Source organism: Mollisia scopiformis (genome assembly GCF_001500285.1).
Source record: "Mollisia scopiformis unplaced genomic scaffold LY89scaffold_26, whole genome shotgun sequence".
Taxonomy (NCBI): Eukaryota; Fungi; Ascomycota; class Leotiomycetes; order Helotiales; family Mollisiaceae; genus Mollisia; species Mollisia scopiformis.
The window spans coordinates 747439-765975 of NW_017263606.1; the positions used below are offsets into that span (position 1 = coordinate 747439).

The 18537-nt window shown below is 47.7% G+C and overlaps 6 protein-coding genes across 6 annotated transcripts; 4 read left to right on the forward strand and 2 right to left on the reverse strand.

Moving 5' to 3' along the window:
• Positions 1-53: 53 nt before the first annotated feature.
• Positions 54-2305, forward strand: LY89DRAFT_723692 (alpha/beta-hydrolase). The gene is made up of 4 exons (XM_018218840.1): positions 54-592; positions 639-991; positions 1070-1259; positions 1325-2305. Exons 1-4 carry the CDS (start codon positions 240-242, stop codon positions 2175-2177), a joined length of 1749 nt encoding a protein of 582 aa, XP_018064856.1. The 5' UTR covers positions 54-239; the 3' UTR covers positions 2178-2305.
• A 2715-nt stretch (positions 2306-5020) lies between these two features.
• LY89DRAFT_562850 (heterokaryon incompatibility) lies at positions 5021-5473 on the forward strand (the record flags this gene model as incomplete). The annotated part of the gene is made up of 1 exon (XM_018208485.1): positions 5021-5473. A coding segment is annotated over one exon (453 nt), but the record flags the coding sequence as incomplete, so codon positions are not given.
• A 2334-nt stretch (positions 5474-7807) lies between these two features.
• LY89DRAFT_675329 (putative glucose-6-phosphate isomerase) lies at positions 7808-9568 on the reverse strand (the record flags this gene model as incomplete). Its single annotated transcript, XM_018213501.1, has 3 exons — positions 7808-8447; positions 8497-9030; positions 9078-9568. The coding sequence occupies 3 exons, from the start codon at positions 9566-9568 to the stop codon at positions 7808-7810; spliced, it is 1665 nt and encodes a 554-aa protein (XP_018064858.1).
• Positions 9569-10580: 1012 nt separating this feature from the next.
• On the reverse strand, positions 10581-13089 carry LY89DRAFT_262780 (serine/threonine protein kinase-like protein). The gene is made up of 5 exons (XM_018206286.1): positions 12931-13089; positions 12640-12777; positions 11023-12590; positions 10856-10974; positions 10581-10796 (listed from the first exon to the last, which is right to left on the reverse strand). The coding sequence occupies exons 1-5, from the start codon at positions 12950-12952 to the stop codon at positions 10709-10711; spliced, it is 1935 nt and encodes a 644-aa protein (XP_018064859.1). The 5' UTR covers positions 12953-13089; the 3' UTR covers positions 10581-10708.
• A 1130-nt stretch (positions 13090-14219) lies between these two features.
• Positions 14220-15839, forward strand: LY89DRAFT_656307 (transcriptional adaptor 2; the record flags this gene model as incomplete). The annotated part of the gene is made up of 2 exons (XM_018212376.1): positions 14220-14312; positions 14379-15839. The coding sequence occupies 2 exons, from the start codon at positions 14220-14222 to the stop codon at positions 15837-15839; spliced, it is 1554 nt and encodes a 517-aa protein (XP_018064860.1).
• Positions 15840-16610: 771 nt separating this feature from the next.
• LY89DRAFT_596299 (uncharacterized protein) lies at positions 16611-18164 on the forward strand (the record flags this gene model as incomplete). Its single annotated transcript, XM_018209911.1, has 1 exon — positions 16611-18164. The coding sequence occupies one exon, from the start codon at positions 16611-16613 to the stop codon at positions 18162-18164; it is 1554 nt and encodes a 517-aa protein (XP_018064861.1).
• Positions 18165-18537: the final 373 nt, after the last annotated feature.

Sequence of the window (18537 nt, forward strand, 5' to 3'; positions counted from 1 at the left end):
ATGGTTCCTCTTCCCCGCAATTATGATCCTCATGATATGCCGCTGTTACTATCCGGAAGAGAATTACAAGTACCCGGATGAGCTGTGCTTTGTTTTGTGGTGCCCGCTTGCGAATATAATGACTGATGGCACATCCGCTAATGAGCTCGTCGAGGACATCACATCGCAAGTGGATAAAGAGGCACTCAATCCTATTCAATCTGTTTCATTTTGCTTTTCGATAACGAGGAATCGTATCCATGTCTCATTTCAAAGTTGGGTCAGTAGAAGTCCATCAGCGACCAACACAGCGACTCTCAGACCCTCCCAAGGAACCAGAAACACTTGAGCTCTATCAAGGGCACAAACGAGGGCCACAATACCGTTCGCTGCCTTGTGATATCATTCTAGATAGGAACTTCGTCCTCACACTGCGAGATGGGACCAAGATACGAACGGACATTTTCCGTGCTAAGACTGAAGAGAAGAGTCCTGCAATTGTTATGTGGGGTCCATATGGTAAAAGTGGCGATGGGGTACTTAACCTAAAAGTCTTTTCGCATCGAGCAGGAGTTCCACAAGAGTGTTTATCCGGCTACGATAGTTTCGAAGGGTTTGTCCAGCTCCCTATGCTTGAGCTTCTCTTTGGTTGACTCAAGTGTGAGACTCGATCCCGCAGAATGGGTTCCAAAAGGCTTCACTATTGTCAACGTAAACGCTCGAGGAGCTGGAGATTCGGAGGGTGATCTACGCTGGTGGGGAACTGCTGAAGGACGCGATGGGTATGATGCGATTGAGGAGGTTGCCAAACTACCATGGTGTAATGGCAAAGTGGCAATGGCAGGCAACTCCTGGCTTGCGATGGTCCAGTGGTTTGTTGCTGCTGAGCAACCACCTCATCTGGTCTGTATCGCGCCATTAGAAGGATCTGGGGATCCTTATAGAGAAGACTGCTTCAGAGGTGGAGTCCCGAGGTTCGCATTCTCAACCATCGTTGGTGGGATGTTGCAAGGTCAGACATTCCTTGCATAACGATATCCCTCAGATTATGCCAATTGAGAAACCCATGCTAATTACGACCTCGGAATAGGCAGAGGGCAGCAAGAAGACATCACGGCGATGAACAAGCTCAATCCTAACTCAAGTGAATACTGGGAGGACAAACGAGCGGATATGTCAAAGATAAATGTCCCCGCTTATATACTTGGCAGCTTTTCAACGAGCATTCATACACTAGGTTCCATCAGAGGCTTCGAAGAGATTCCCCATCTGGAAAAATGGTATGTTTTTTTGTGAACGTCTGAGTAAAATGTTCCCATGAAGCTAAAACCCCTCTGCATGATAGGTTGACTATTCACGCAACCCAAGAATGGTACGACCTTTACTCCGAAGAGCGCACCACGGACCTCCACAAATTTTTCGACTACTATCTCAAGGGCGCGCAGAATGAATGGCCCACCACACCCAAAGTGCGCTATGCATTACTTAACTACACAGAACCGGCTTACGTGAATCTGCCGTTTCCAGATTTACCATGGAATCTCCCATTGGCTCATTCTCAGAGACTTTACTTGTCTGCTAATCATACTCTCTCGGAAACACCAATGCAAGAATCAGCCGTTCTGAAGTATTCTGCAGACTCTGCGAAGAACGACGGACTCGCTTTCGAGCACACTTTCAATTCGAAGACAATACTTGTGGGACCTTCCTCGCTAGTTATCAGTATTGCCTCACCGTCACATAACGACATGGACATCTACACCCGGATACGAAAAGCCTCTCCCGGTGGCGACTTTCTCTACCACCAGAACATCCCTCTTCCTCAAGGTGCCGAAGTCCCCGAAACAAGCGTGTTCCGGTATCTGGGACCTTCAGGTATGCTACGTGCCTCTCGATGGCACATCTCCAGTGAACTCTCTACGAAGAACTGGAAGGTACTATCTAATAATAATCCGGAGCCTGTGGCACCCGGGCAAACGATTAGACTGGAGATCATGCTCTGGCCTACTGGTATTGTGTTTGAGCCGGGCGAGAAGATGGTGTTAGAGATTACTGGACAAGACTCGGGGTTGACGGATTTCCCAATTCCGCCGGAGATGATTGTGAATGGGAACGTAGGGGAGCATCATGTTAGTGTGGGTAGTGGAGAAGAAAGTTACTTGGAATTTAGTACGATTGCACTAGGTTATGAGAGTTGAATGGGGTCGCCCAAAATTGAGAGGATAATAGCCGGTGTAACGTGTGACAGCAACAGACATCTTGAAAAGAAGATATAGCAATGTTGTATTATCTAATTTTTAGAGACGATGGACTTGTTCTCAATATCAAACCACAATGTATAGAAAGCCAAGATCGTTCCAAAGTCAAAATACCCATGGTTTGGCTCACGACACCCGGGTCGTAAAACCGGGACCCACATTAGACCTCAGAAGTCTCTAATTCGTAAGTGTATGAAGATATAAAACTCCTGTCATGACCACGACTCTCTTAAATATCAGGTGGCTTGAGATCTGGAGTGCACGGAGAGCAAGAGAAATCTGAATTCCGAAATGCCTGTCGGTATAGAGATGCCTACTCCAATCTTGAAAATGTTCCCAGTTGATTTCCGTGCTTGGTATATTCTACCATTCCGGAGAGCAACATACGGCCAAGTGCCTTCGAAAGCTTTCGTACGGATTATCAAGTTCGCTTCCTGCCGTTGGCTCGACTTCTGTTTTTGATTTCTGTGAAGACAAGCGTTACACTTTCGAAATGAAGAAGCCTGACGAAAGTGCAGATTCCAGCAAGTCTTACTGTTCAATGCTTTCGAGATGGGGACCCAGGAGAACTAAATATTGTGTCTTGCTTGTCTCGCTGTTGGGCATGCATTCACTATATCTGACTGCGGAGCTGGATCGCATGCGATTTGAATAGTCCGATATGCGATTTTCCCAATCTCTATAATACCAATACCAACGCGACCTCTGTGATGAAGTTGTGGACTCGGACAAATAGGAAGCGACATGCTTTGAGTCCTTCGGGTCCGAATTCGTGGTCGTTGTGAGGTTGTGTGTTGATTTCTGATTGTTGAATGTTACATGGCAGCCGCCCAAGTTTGCTACCACTCCGATTGGTATACGAAGTGGCCTCAGAGTCACCAGCGTGGAGGTGTAGGGTCGGAATTTGACTCCAAGAACGATGATGAGTGGTAAGTAGTATGGCCACTACCTACCCCGAAAGACCCGGGGAGCACTCGAGCTGTGCAGGGCTAACGCTAACCTCCGACATTTTATGGCTGTCGCTCGTCCGAAGGCCGCTTTCACCCGTCATTTCAGCACAGCTCAAGTGCTCTGGTCAATCTCTCACCGGTTTAGGATCGTAGAGCCGGGTCCGCCTCCGACTCGAGGCACCATCGAGACAAATGATGCTGTGACCTGCCTCACTTGGGTAGTTGACTCTTCTTTTAGAGAAAGTACAGACGTTATGCCAACCGACATAGTCCGTCAAATAGAAGCTGAGAGAAACAATTGAATTGTCGGTAATGCAATGGGACATGGAGATCGATATAAAGGCAGATTTCAAGGGCCTAATCTAAAGAATTTCCAAGGTCAGAGTTTGGCATTGTCACCGACATCGTGTTTCGACAGAGGAAATTGCTGCTGAATTTACAACATTTGAATCCGTCCGTCAAAGTTTCCTTCGCCAGCATCCAATTCGTTTCTAGATATTAATATTAAGTAATAGACCAGACCAAAAGCAGTACATTCACAATTTCGCATGTCGGGTTCTTCATCAGTGCGCCAAAGCTCTTTCTAAATATGTTCCACAATCAGTTGGAACTCGCAGAAAAAGTGACTCAGCAATAAAGCATAGCTCAGTGTGGCTTAATGCAATGATTTGGCACATCTAATACAATTGTAACAAAGCATGGCGTCCAAGTAGCCGAAATTCTCAGAGGTGTAGTGCAGCCCTCCCAAAGACTTCCATTCGCCAAAGGAGTGAGGCTGGGACATTGTGATTCATTCTGATTCGGCCTCGTATCGGGACATATGGAGTACCCAACAGATCTAGCCCGATACAAGACGCCTAGATGCGACAGGGCAAAGCCTTGACTCTCAACTGGTCGAAGACACCACACCCTTTCGACTTAGACTTCATGACAGCAATCTTGAAACTGCCTACCTTAGCTTAAGGCGTGATAGATTCATCGTTCAAATTGCTTGGCTCCCTACACCGGATCATGGCAACTTATCAATACCAAAATCTCACAGAGCGTGATGCGATCCGCCTCATCCTTCTGCAGCCTTCCACAGATATAAAGGACACGTTGCACTGTAGCCTCCTCCTAACAACATTGAAAAAATGTCACAATAATTTGATCGATAAATATACAGCTCTATTTTACGTCTTGGGCGACCCTACTCGTTCAGAACTCAGTAAAATCGACGACGAGGCTATGTACATTACCGTGTCACTGGACTCTGCTCTGCGCCATCTTAGGGATCAACATAAGCCTCGTTTGGTCTGGGCAGATGCTATCTGCACATAAGTCGATTGATACCGAACAGAACACCTTGGAAACTTGAGGTTTTGACTTCTATTTTCTGAGGGGTTTGGTTTCGCGTCAATCGGATCAACTATCTTCCGCCTGAGCCTCGCCTTACCTAAATATCTCTACTTTGTTCATGAAGAAGCACGATAAGAAGAGCGGCTTCATTAAATCAGAATTGTTGACTTCAAACTCCAAGGTTATCTCCTACACACCATGAATATACGAGACCCGATGATGCTTGGATACGACCCAGGCAAGCAAGGGTCGTTCGAGAGTTTCGACTATATTACAAGTGCATATGACTCCAGCGTCTGTGAGCAACTTATTGAGTCGACTTGGGCGTCTGAGCAAACTGAAGATGCCAGCGACACCACCAGTTTAAACCAGAAGAATACCGCCGCGGCAGAGAAAATATACTCGCCACTGCCACCGGAGGCATTGAGACTGCTGAAGCTTCACCGGGGTACAGGGAAGATTCACTGCTCAATCCTGGTATCGCTAGAAGACCGTGCTCCGAAATATGAGGCACTGTCTTATGTTTGGGGTCCGACAAACGACTTACAGGCTATTGTGTTGGATTGTTTCGAGTACCTAGTCACTCCCAGCCTGTTTGAAGTGTTACTGAGGCTGCGCAAATTGGACGAAGATCGCCTACTCTGGGTTGACGCTCTGGTTATCAACCAGTCAGACCTTGCTGAGCGCAGCAGAGAAGTCACCAAGATGCTCGATCGGTACTCCAGGGCAGCGAAGACGATCATTTGGCTGGGCAAACCCTTAGAGAATGCTTCCTATGGCCGCCTTGACATTATGTCAGCTATGAAATTTCTCTCGCAACCAGAGTTGGTAACCCCGAAGGATCACGACAGTGGAGAATGGGTTCCAATCAAACAAGCGGTAGAAGCAATCTTTTGCTCAAAGTACTGGACCAGATCATGGACTGTGCAGGAAATCATGTACAGTGACCACGCAACACTACACTATGGCTCGATGACATTGGACCTGGCTGACTTCTTGCGCTTCGTCGACGTCAACTCCCATGTTGCCGAAGCGTCAATATTTCGAAGTATCGTCATTGGGGACAGGCGGGTGGCATTGCGTCCTGGATACGGCCGCCAGAAACGGTATCTGCGGATTCCATCCTGGTTGGGCTGCTATCTCCGCCATCGAGACTGTTCAAATCCAAGAGATTGCGTCTTTGCTTATTACAGCTGCTTTCCGCCGGAAGCCAGAAGGCACATTGTGCCAGACTACGAGAGGTCGCCGTTCAGAATGGCTCTGGATATCACTTTTGCTTGGATTGCGTCAGAGAAGAATCTTGACTTCTTGCTCGAGATTGGCTGCCGGAACTCCTACTGGCTGCGACCTGATAACCCAGATGAACAGTGTATTCCGACCTGGATGCCGAGCTACTTCGGAAAACAGACGAATTATAGCGGCAGGGTGGTAGCCGGGCCCGATGTACCCCAAGCTCCTCCACCCCTGAGCAATCCCATTGTCCGGTTTGATGGCAAGAGCAACGCAATGTACGTCAAAGGTGTGTTGCTGGGAATAATCGAGAGCATGGGAACGCCGCACTACCAGCCGATCCTCAACTTCAAACCCTTCGAGTCCTTCCTGCAACATCATCTTCTACGAGCGAAGGGCAAAATTAGTGAATTGGATCGGGGGCTGAAAGAGGCGATTCGAATTCATTACCCGCGGCCTGAACTGCTTAAGGCCATGAAACAGAGTTCTGAGATTATTCAAACAATAGAAGAAGAGTTGAACTCGAAAGGAGAGTCCTTGAATGAAGCAAACGAAATACAACTCAGGATAGCAGAGGGTCTGTGTTCATCGAGGACTGCGTTTTCTTATAGGCAATGCCCACCATCACGGGTAATCCAGACCAGCAAGGTGGATGTGCCATTCGGACTAGGAACTGAAGGTCTCAAGATTGGAGATCAAGTCTTTGTTGTTGTGGGATGTAGCACACCTTTGATATTGAGGCCTGTAGGAGACTTTCATATGGTCATTGGAAACGCCAAGATGTTTCTGTTTGCGGACGGCATTTTCTTGCAGGACAACCTAGCGAGGTTTCCACCGGGTATCTTTGTAGATATCACTCTGCGATAATTTTACACTATGACAAAGACAACGTTGAACTGCCATTCTTTGACGGAACTTGTGCTCGGCGATACTATTGTATTTACGGATGTGGGACGATACCCTATTGTCGATGTGTGGAATGATAGAATCAAACTGAAATCTGCATCTCAATTACCATTATGCTGGCTCAAGATAATTTCATTGGGTGGCGCGTTATGAGCAAGAGAGGCTGTTAATCATACACTGATACAAAATAAGTTCAGACAAAGTTACTAATTGTGCTAATCTGCCAATGGAGGACTGTGTTTTCTCCAATGTCCATCAGCTTACAAGCCTGGTCAGATAAGTCTGAGTTTATAGGGAATTTCCAGGCTATTTTTAACCGAAGAATATGACAGTCGATTGCATCACCTTTAATTTAGTCAAAAACGACAAATAATCACTCTTTTAATATTGTAAATTCAATATCAAAAGAAGCTAGTATTAGTTCTAAAAACTTTGGAAATCGATTCGAAATTATTGTCAAAATCTGCAATTCGGCTTCAGTATATTAAACTTTTAAAAACTCAGACTTATTTTACTAAATTTATAAAGAATTATTAATTAATTACTTTTCAATAATATTATATTTACTATTATTATCAGCAAAAAGTACCTAGGTACATGTTCAAAACAGTCTCTGCTATTACAACAGTGAAGGATCTTAATTACACAATCCTACTAAACAAAACTACAAAACTCAAAAGCATCTCACTAAATATCGAGCTTTAATATATAGCAAAACAGACTTGAGCTCAGATTTACTATAAGCCTGTAATTAAAAATAACTAATAACGCTAAACTACCAAAGTTTACGAGTATCCCATGAATCTTTTGCCAATTTACTACAATGAAAAGTTTGGAATCGATATTGGCCATGTACCGACGATGTAGGGACATTGACGGCAGTATCGTTCATTTTCGGTCGCGGCGACGAAATAGGAGGATCAAGTAGAGCTCAATAAATGAGGACGTGGACAGAGTTGTAGAAATGAGATAGCGGAGTGGGAGGAAAGCACTAGCTCTATCGAACTACGGCCGGGAAAAACAAATCACGAAATACACAGAGGCCGATATCTCTCGCAGCAAAAGCAGCAAAAGCGATTTAAAAACTCAAACAATTTTACTATTCATATCCATCATCTATCGCGAACCCGTCACAATGCCATTCATTCACATCTTCCCCAGCAACCCCGACTTCTGCTTGAAAGCCTTGATCAAGCCACCAGTACTGCTGTCATGGCTCTCCGGAACACCCTCAGTGTCCAATTCCGCCTGGATCTTCTTCGCAAGCACCTTTCCAAGCTCAACACCCCACTGATCAAACGAGTTGATATCCCAGATGGCGCCCTCGGTGAAGGTCAGGTGCTCGTAGTAGACGATCAGAGCACCAAGGGTGCCTGGTGTGATCTTCTGAGCAAGGATCGATGTCGTGGGTCTGTTGCCTAAGAAAGTCTTGTGCTTTAGGAGCTCGGTTGGGGTATTTTCTTCCTTTAATTGGGCTTCGTTCTTGCCAACCATTAAGGCTTCAGCTTGAGCGAAGAAGTTAGATGCTAGCATCTTTTGGTGCTTGTTGTTATCAATTGGGTTGTGGGATTCGGCTGCAAGGATGAAGTCCGTGGGAATGAGCTTTGTGCCTTGGTGGAGGAGTTGGTAAAAAGAGTGCTGAGCGTTAGTTGCTGGTTCACCAAAGAGGATGGGGCCGGTGGTGTATTTAATGAATTCGTTTGTTGAGCGGGATACGGCTTTTCCATTGGACTCCATGGAGAGTTGTTGAAGGTATGCCGGAAAGCGGTGAAGGTATTGGTCAAATCTACACAAATCAGCCCTTACGTTTATTTAGCTTCACAGGATGTACTTACGGAGAGACCAAATGCGTCTGAGCACCATAAAAGTCAGAGTACCAAACGCTGAGGAGACCAGCAATGACTGGAATATTCTTTTCCAAAGGAGTCTCTCGGAAATGCTTATCCATAGCATGAGCACCGGACAAGAATTCATGGAAGTTCTTGAATCCAATGTAGATAGCCACACTGAGACCAATAGCGGACCAAACACTGTATCGTCCACCAACCCAGCTCTCGAATCCGAACATGTTCTTGGAGTCGATACCGAACTTGGTAACTTCGCTCTCATTTGTGGAAAGGGCAACGAAGTGCTTGGCAATGTCTCCCTTTCCTTCTGTCTTCTCCAAGAACCATTCCTTAGCACTGTTGGCGTTCGTGGTTGTCTCAGCCGTAGTGAAAGTCTTTGAAGCGACCAAAAAGAGGGTAGTCTCTGGGTCTGAGTCGCGAAGAGCCTCAGCCATATGTGTACCGTCGATGTTTGAGACGAAATGGAGAGTCATCTTGCGGTCGCCATAATACTTGAGAGCCTCGGTGACCATAACTGGTCCGCTAAAGATCATCAGTACTGATCGTCGCAAGCCACTTGCAATACTTACAGATCAGATCCGCCAATACCAATATTGATAATAGTAGTCAATGGCTTGCCAGTGTATCCCTTCCACTCACCACTTCTGACTGCCTCACTGAACTCCTCCATATGCTTCAACTCCTTATTGACACCCGGCGTAACATTAACACCATCAACCATAATTTCCTCATTGCTGACATTTCTCAGCGCGGCATGCAAAACAGCTCTGCCTTCCGTCTTGTTGATCTTCTCGCCCTTGAACATCGCATCTCTCAACTCCTCCAACTTAGCCTCCTTAGCCACCTGGACGAGGAGCTTCAAGGTCTCTTCCGTGAGGAAGTTCTTGCTGAAGTCGAAGAGGATCTCGGATCCATCTGCGGTGTTGGGGAACGAGAAGGAGAATTTCTCGAATCGGGTGGGGTCCTTCTTGAACTCATCCTTGAGGACGAATGATTTTCCGACCCTGGTGTGATGGTCCTGAAGCTTGCTCCAGGAGGGCAATGTATCTGCTGGTGCCATGTTGACGGGGTTACTGTGTTGTGATGTCGAGAGGTTCGCGTTGGGTTCTTGTAGTTGTAAGAAGAAAGGGCGGAGATAGGTTTGAACGTGTTTTTGCTTTTTATCGTACCTGCGTCTCCGGGAACTTGGTATTTCCTTAGAATTTGGTTTCGAGATGGGATTGCAGCCTTATAATCCTACTATTGAGAATCACCTGTTAGTAAAATTATTCCTGTTGCGGTCCGATTGCAGCTCTTCTTCGCATTTCCTTCAGGTCGCAGCAAGCTCAAAGCGGGGCAATCAACAATCATCCCACCAGCTTGCACAGCAGCGAGTACGATAGCAGAGGGAGCATCGATGGCACATACTTTTCAATTGGAGCAGCTTCAATCGGCGGATCACTTCGCAGAAGTAGTTGAGAAGGTGAGTATTCTTCGTTGCGGGAAGAAGAGAAGATCAGATGTTGACGGTGAAATTGGTGTATGACGTTTGGGAGGGAAATCCCACCATTTCCACCCCTCCACTAGCGTCTTTCACACCCAACCTTGAATTCAGCCCGAAACACCCGCACCTGCTGAAGAACATCCAGACCAGTGTGTGATGACTGAGCATTGTACATCCACCTTTCTCCAAGGAGATATATGATCCACAAAAAGAGCAAATCATGTCTCCAACCTACGACACAGATGCAGATATTAAGCTGGAAGCGTCTTTAGTCAACCTTCGTCTCAACATGCAGGAATCCGAAATGCGGTACCACTGCGGAGCGGAGCGGAGATGGGACGGAATACTAAGATTCAAGTCTGGAATGGATGTCTGGAATGAAGTGAGGAGTGTCTGAAAATGCACTTCTATTTGATTTTTGCCTTCTGCAGCAGAGACACCGTGAAAAAGCATCCTGTCCATCGCCGCAGAACTGTATGAACTCAAACAATTCCTTCAACGCCACTCTGACAACCAACCATGATCAATCATCATGATGAAAATAGCTCGCTCCACTCCAGTTGCTGCCTGAAACACCTCTGCCACATCCGACTTCCTCGTCTATGCAGATCCGACATCTCCTAGGCCAAGATGAAGCAGTTTCACCCCCACCTCACTCCACGTGATATGAAGAAGAACGAGAAAGTTCAAATCATCCCTTCGTCAAGCGTCACATGTTTACCTGGCATCTTGAACACTGCCAAATGCATTGGGATCCCTGATCGAACCACCTGCATCTCCGAGGCCAGCTACAGGCCGATTGTAACTAAAATTAGGGAGTCAGTCATGTTCTGCTGGGCAATTTGGAGCTGAATTATCACTTACGACCAACCTGTAAACTGGTTCTGCATGGTCTCAGAAAGGACAGGTCCATCAACATAGGAGTCAGCCGGAGTTTCTCCTGTAAACTCAATGTCGAAATGTTGGGTGTCAGTAGCATCGGTCTACGAATAATTAGCAGAGCCTCGCTTTTTGGGAGTTTAAACACATACCACATGAGGCTTGAATGTAGGCTCATACTTTCGCTGGAGTAGCTTGCGCCAGTCGATGCTGTGGAAGAAGGGGTGAGCCTTAATCTCAGATGCACCATTAGCACCAAGTCTCTGGTCAGGCTTGCGGTTGAGAAGCTTTGTGAGGAGGTCCTTGGCGGAGGGAGGAACGATATCTTGTGAAGGGAAGTGAAGAGGCTCTGACAAGATCTTGCGGTACATCTCGTTGGTATTCTCGTCGTAGAATGGAGGCAGTCCCGTCAACATCTCGTAGAGAAGGACGCCAAGAGTCCACCAATCAACAGTCTTGGTATAACCTTGTCCTAACAACAACTCTGGAGCGAGATACTCAGGGGTACCGCAGAAAGTGTTGGTGCGATCCTCGTCCTTCATATCCAGCTTGCAGAGTCCAAAATCACAAAGAGCAATGTGACCTGAGTAATCCAGGAGAATATTCTCGGGCTTCAGATCACGGTAGATGACATTGAAGCCATGAAGACACTCCAAAGCACACAGAAGCTCTGCAGTATAGAATCTCGACCGATTGATATCAAATCTTTGCTCTTTTTGAAGGTGGTGGAAGAGCTCTCCGCCATTGACGAATGCCAGAACGAAGTATAGCTTCTCTGGTGACTGGAAGGTGAATTTGAGAGGTACGATGAAGGGGTTGTTTATTTGCGAGAGGACCGATCGTTCTGCCAGGGTATGTGCGACTTCTGATCGGGAGATGATGTGTGCCTTTCGGATGGTCTTCAAGGCGTAAATCCGCTGGGTATCCTTCTTCTTGACTTGCATCACTTTTCCAAAACTTCCCTTTCCAACCACCTTTAACAGATCAAAATCCTCAATCTTTAATGATCGTGTTCGATTCTCGATATAGTCCACGCCAATTCGGATCTTGCCAGTTCCAAATTGGATATCAACCCATTGTGCTCCTGAGTGACCGAGAGCTTGCTCTTGCTTTTGCCATTCTGCTTGAGCTTTCTCCTTGTCCTTCTTCCCCAATTTCGGATCCTCGACATACTCATGCTTCTCTTCAAAACGAGGATTGATGCGCGCAACACCAAGGAAGATATCTTGTGTACGTCCAGCACCCTGAGGAGCATTTGGGTTTCGGAGGTAAAGATGCAGAGCCAATTCTGTCACTCTTGATACATCAAACTTGTATTGTGTATTGTCTCCAGCCCAGAGTGGGTTCTCAGGTGTACCTGAGACCGCATTGACGAATACTTGCAGCTTATCGAAATCGAGAAGAGCATAGGGGAGGTATTTGGATGAAATTCGGCCATGATTTGTGGGTACCCCAGCAAAGCCACCACCAGAGGTCTGAGGTCGTGAACTGCTGACATATGAACCTGCAACACTGCCTTGTTGTTGTGAAGAGCCAGGTCGGACAGATCCAGCTACACCGAATCCATTTCCTTGTGAGAGGGAGTTTTGGTGGTTCGGATTGTTGAATATTTGCTTGTATTGTTCGGGAAGAGAGAAACCAACTCCTTCGTGCAACGTGACAATAAGGATTCCGGGTCGTGGAGGAGCAGGAGGTTGGGTTGCGATGAGCTCAGAGGCAGCTAGATAGATCAGTCTGGAGGTTGTGGCAAGACTGCTGGTTTCACGTACCTATGCCATTGTCGTTGAGAGTCGTAGAACTGCCATTTGTGCTAGCCTTCTCCTCCTTGGGGTCGGGAGTGATGGTAGAGGTCGAGGTAGATCGGGAGAAGGTATTCGCAAGGGGCGCAAGATGCGTCTCCTTGAGTTCTGTTTACCGGCGCGTTAGCAATCGTGTTTCCAACATCTCCAACGAATGCAGTCTGCAAAGTGCGTTCGATTGTCTCAAGCAGCAGTGTGCAACGGCGGGTGGCTGAAATGCCTCAAGAAGGTATTGCCCGATTGACAAGAAGCTGAACTTACTCTTGGTCAGGAAACGAGACATAGTGATGTTGTTGTAGAATGCTCGTCGGACTCAAGAGAGTATGGGCGGGGGAGTGATAAGGTGTTGGTGGTAAAGTCGAGCGGTTCCTCAGTGCGGTGAACCCGGTTTCCAAGAGTTCGGCGTGGGCGTGCCCCGCCAAAAGGATGCGAGCTGGCTGTTTACCCGCTGACAGCACCAGACCAATACTGCAACTGGAGGATGCAGAATTGGGATGCGTAAGGGATCTGGGAAATGGATGACGAGGATATGTGATGGCTTGTAAGATCAAGGATGGATGGAAGGAGGAATGGGGGGATTTATTGGGTGGATTGAACTGATTACGAAAGGAGGCGAAAGGAAAGGGGAATTGCTGTCTGTTTTTATTGCGGTTCAGGTTCTGCCCTCACAGGTGGCAGCAGGAGAAAGAGAGTGGCTCAGCTGCATCGAAAGGACCCTGGAAATCTCTCGGCCAAAGCGGCCGGAATTAACATTGAGGTCACGTGGTATGGCTTGAAAGCAATACGAAGACCAAGACGAAGTGATATTAGGGGTCAAGAGCTAGGTGATTCCATCAATCGTTGACATGTTATTCAGAGCACCAAATGCAGCTATGAATAGTGGTGTTGGTTCTTAGGAATCATCCAATATCAAAGGACCAACATGGTCAAAAGCGAGACGCTGAACCACCCTCAGACATGCAGATACGTGTTTGGAGGAGATCTATCTTGAAGATCACGTAGACTTATTTCAAGGTAGGACTTTACTTGCAAGTCTTGTTTTGTTCTATTTATCTTGGACTTTGTTCTTGTCTACATTTTAATATTTTCTCACCTGTTTTACTCGAGTAGCTGTACATTTTAGAGTACTGGAAAGAGGAATTTGTACTCATAAGGTTTGTCCTAAAATACTTTGTTGTCATCGAGGTCATCAACTCATGGCCTACCCCAATACCGAATCCGACCCTTGTAATTCCAGACAATCCCTTGACATCCTCGTCTCCATAAAGTTTGAAGTCATCCCGAACATTGGGAATTCTTAGATCGTCCCAAAATGTACTAGCGCGCTTCTCCACGAACTCAGCCACTTGAATCGGTAATCAAGATCTCAGGGGACCGACGACAACAGATCAGCCACGCCATACCGTCATCAACAACTGGTTCGCAGGTCTGCTAGACGGAGTACGAGGCCCTTCCGATCTGGCCGTGAGTGTCCTGCGTTTATCGGGACATCTTGACATCTGCGAAGTGTCCTTTGCCGACGCAACGATACCGAGGGCGGAGGCGTCAAGATGGGCGTCATCCGCAAGAAGACCGCGACTCGTGGCGGCGAGGGTGGAGTCAAATACGTTTGCGATGTTTGCTCTGCGGATATCACGTCTACCGTAAGTTATATTCACTCTGCGGTGCAAGTTCAATATCTGGCACGGCGACTAACATTGGCTGGCTAGGTCCGCATACGGTGTGCGCATAGTACCTGCAACGAATATGACCTCTGCGTAGACTGTTTCTCTAAGGGTGAATCTTCACACAATCATCAACCGGCTACACATCCTTTCCGAGTAATTGAACAAAATTCCGTGCCCATCTATGACAAGAACTGGGGCGCAGATGAGGAGCTCTTACTGCTCGAGGGCGCCGAGATATATGGTCTCGGGTCGTGGGCAGATATAGCAGACCACATCGGCGGTTATCGGAATAAAGATGAAGTGCGGGCCCATTACCAAAAGATATATTTGGACAGTCCGAACTTCCCGTTACCTATAAGAGCGAGTCCAAAAGATACAGCTCTCCTTGATGAAATACCTCGAGAAGAATTCCAAGCACGGAAGAAGAGGAGAATCGAGGATAGGAAGGAGGCTGCAAAGAATGCACCCCCTGCTACTCCAAAGAAGAAGCCTACAGCCAGTGTACCAGCATGTCACGAAGTTCAAGGATATATGCCAGGTAGATTGGAGTTCGAGACCGAGCATGCGAATGAGGCAGAAGAGGCAGTTCAGCACATGCAATTCGATCCTGGAGATGGCCTTAATCCACGCACAGGCGAATTGGAGCCAGAGATGGAGTTAAAGATGACTGTAATGGACATCTACAACGCACGTCTCACACAGCGAGCGGAGAGAAAGAAGGTCATATTCGAGCATAACCTTCTCGACTACCGGAAGAACGCTGCAGCTGACAAGAAGCGTACCAAGGAAGAGCGAGATCTGCTGAACAAAGCCAAACCCTTTGCTCGAATGATGAACCACGACGATTACCAGGAATTCTGCAATGGGCTCATCGAGGAACACAATCTTCGCCAAGCTGTGGCACAATTACAAGATTGGCGACATATGAAGATTGGAGATCTGGAAAGCGGGCAGAAGTACGAGCAAGACCGACTTGCACGACAACAAAAGGCCCAACCCATGGGTTCGCTCGATCGAGAACGATTTGCGAGCTCACAGCGTACCAAAGCTCCTCCTGTCATCGAGACACCTTCTGGAGCTGCCGCCTTCGTGGCACCAGACTTCGAAACTCGCACAAGTACCAATACTGTGGGTGGGTCGCCGCCTCGAGACAAGAATGTTCCAGAAAAGGTTCTCACAAATGGGCACACAAATGGGACTGCTACACCTGCCAAGCAGAAATACCAGATCCCCGCGCTCAGTGGAGTCTCGCCGATATCTCTTGCACAAGAGAACGTGGCAGATCTCCATCTGCTGACCCTGGAAGAAATCGAACTTTGCGAGAAGACTCGACTCCATCCCAAGCCGTACCTGGTGATCAAGGAAGCCGTCATGAAGGAGGCATTGAAAGTAAATGGGCAGATGAAGAAGAAACAAGTGAAAGAGCTCACTAAATTAGAGAATCAGAAGGGAGGTAGAATATTCGATTTCTTCGTCGCGCATGGCTGGCTTGGTAAAGCATAGGGAGGCGTTCGTGTTAATATCATGTAGGAGTCTTGTATTGGTATGGTGGGGGCAAACTGGTCTGGTCCGCGAGGTGGGCTGACTGAATATATTTGCGTTGTGTTTCCTTGCTTTGCGCCTTGTTAAGTGTTGGTGTTCTCGCACATATGGGATTCGGATCGAAGATGGCGTTTTATTCATTCATACAGCAGCGCTCTCTGCCAGTCATCCGCACTCAAAGGGTTTAGACCAACATCAAATCACAAAGACATTCGAGAGAATCTGAGACGAGACAGTGACAGCTCGGATGACTTCTTCGGTTCGGTATTGGTTTGGTTTCGCGGTCGAGTCTCGCTAGGGCGCTTGACTGTTCCAGATTTAAGGTTGTTTCTTGCGGACACCAATAATCATCTGAGCGATGCGCACTCAAGCTTTCTGCAACCGGAGATCCATGCCGATCTGTAGTGAAACCATAGTGGGAGACTCGAAACTATCGCCATCTTTCTTTTGCTTGTGTCCTTCTCTTTCTGCAAGTGCAAATAATTCCGTTATTTTCTCATGTTCTGCTCTGCATCCTTCCCAGTCCCATTGATTGGGCTTTCGTCTGATCTTTGAACTTATTGTTGAGATATACTTTACTTTATTTTAATTATGCCTCGTTTATTGCAACAGCGAGATGATGAGAAGGAGCATTTTGTCCATTCAAATGACTCCACAGACTCTTCGTCAATACGATCTTTTGCTTCTTCATCATCTTCCACAATAGCAAATTGTCCCATTTCGTCTGAGGACATGGACGATGAAAAAAGCTTCAATCTTCTCTCCCAAGAAGAAATATACTCCTTCACACCAATACTTCCTCACCGTCACCGCCGCTCATGGCGGAAAACTCCTCTCACCACTCGAGGCCTCTTTACCCTGCTCCTCAAACCTCTCCTCCCATCCTTTATCTTTACCTCTCCACCAGTACCCCTCCACTCAACATCTTACCTCGACGGCCTCCGCGGCATCGCCGCCCTCATCGTGTACATGGACCACTTCGTCCTAAACTGGTTCTACCCCCTCCGAAACGGCTACCTCTCCTCCCCCACCGACACATCCATCCTCCAACTCCCCATCATCCGCCTCCTCTTCGCCGGCCGCGCCTCCGTCGGCGTCTTCTTCGTCATCTCCGGCTTCGTCCTCTCCCACAAACCCCTCTCCCAACTCCGCTCCGGCAACAGATCCGCCGTCCTGCAAACCCTCTCCTCCTCCGTCTTCCGCCGCAGCATGCGGCTCTTCCTCCCCATCCTCTTTGGGACGTTCATCTCTATGAACCTCGCTTATAACGGGTACTTCACCCCGGTCCCATCGAGAGGCGAACTCATACCGCCGATTTTACCGAGCTATAAGGCGCAGGTGAAGCATTGGTGGTTCTATTTTCTGGAGATAGCGTTCCCGTTTTGGGATCGGGGCGTGGATCCGAATAGAGCGTACGGATCGCCGTATAATGGCCATCTGTGGACGATCCCGATTGAGTTTTACGGAAGCATGGTTGTGTTTCTCACGGTGGTGGCGGGGAGCGGGGCAAGGGGCGAGAAGACGAGGATGGCTGGTACAATGGGGCTCGCGGGCTGGAGTTTAAGGAGGGGACGTTGGGATGTGTTTAGTTTCCTCGGAGGCATGGTTTTGGCGGAGTGGAGTCTGATTCGTGCTGGTGAGGGAGAGAGGGAGAGGTTACTTTCTCACCACGAAGACGCGGATATGAATCTACAACCCAGAGTCAAGGTCTTGCTTAAAGTACTTAACGGCCTGCTGTTGCTCTTGGCGCTTTTCCTGCTCTCGTACGCAGGAGAGTCGCCTTCTCCGGGCTTTTATCATGCCTTCTTAATTCCATGCACTCCCGCGCTCTGGGAACCTATTTTCCTGGGCCGCGAACACTACTGGTTAACTCTAGGCTCCCTCCTCCTGGTCTTCACCCTGACCAACTCACCCACCCTACAACGGCCCTTCACAACCTCTTTCGCGCAATACCTCGGCCGGATCTCATATTCACTCTACATCATCCACGGAATGGTGCTGTTCACAATAGGTACGTATATGCAGGAACGGTACACGGGCCAGGTGGGCGAGGATAAGTGGGTGGATAACGGCTTTGGGGAGCTGGTTGAGGCGGTTGTGCGGGTGGAGAAGGTGGGGTTTGAGCCGGGGAGTTGGGGGTTCGTGAGGGCGTGGGCGGCGGCCGGGATTGTGTGTACGGTGGTTGTGTTCTGGGCGACGGATTTGTTTTGGAGGGGTGTGGATAGGGGGTGTGTTGCGGGGGCGAGGTGGGTTGAGGGGGTTTTTGTGGGGAGGGGGAGGAGTTGATGAATGGATGGATTTTGGGATATATTTTAGATGTAAAGAATGATTGATGAACTCTCAGGGATATCACATCCTAGTCTGCATATCCTGCTCATACAATATTTATATCAGTCTTCAACGCCGATGGAAGCCACAAACGACAACATGAAAGACGTTCTCTTTCTCCTTTCACATAGATACATATTCACGAATCGACATCCCCAATGCTTTCTATGCCTCAGAGTCTGACCATTATCACAATTCACGAATTGACAAGTTCTTCATTTGCTTTAGAAATGGAACCAATATCATCATTCACGCATTGACAGTTCCGTCATTTGCTTTAAAAATCGAACCATTATCACAATTCGCGCTAACACTTCCCTGACTTCGTGAG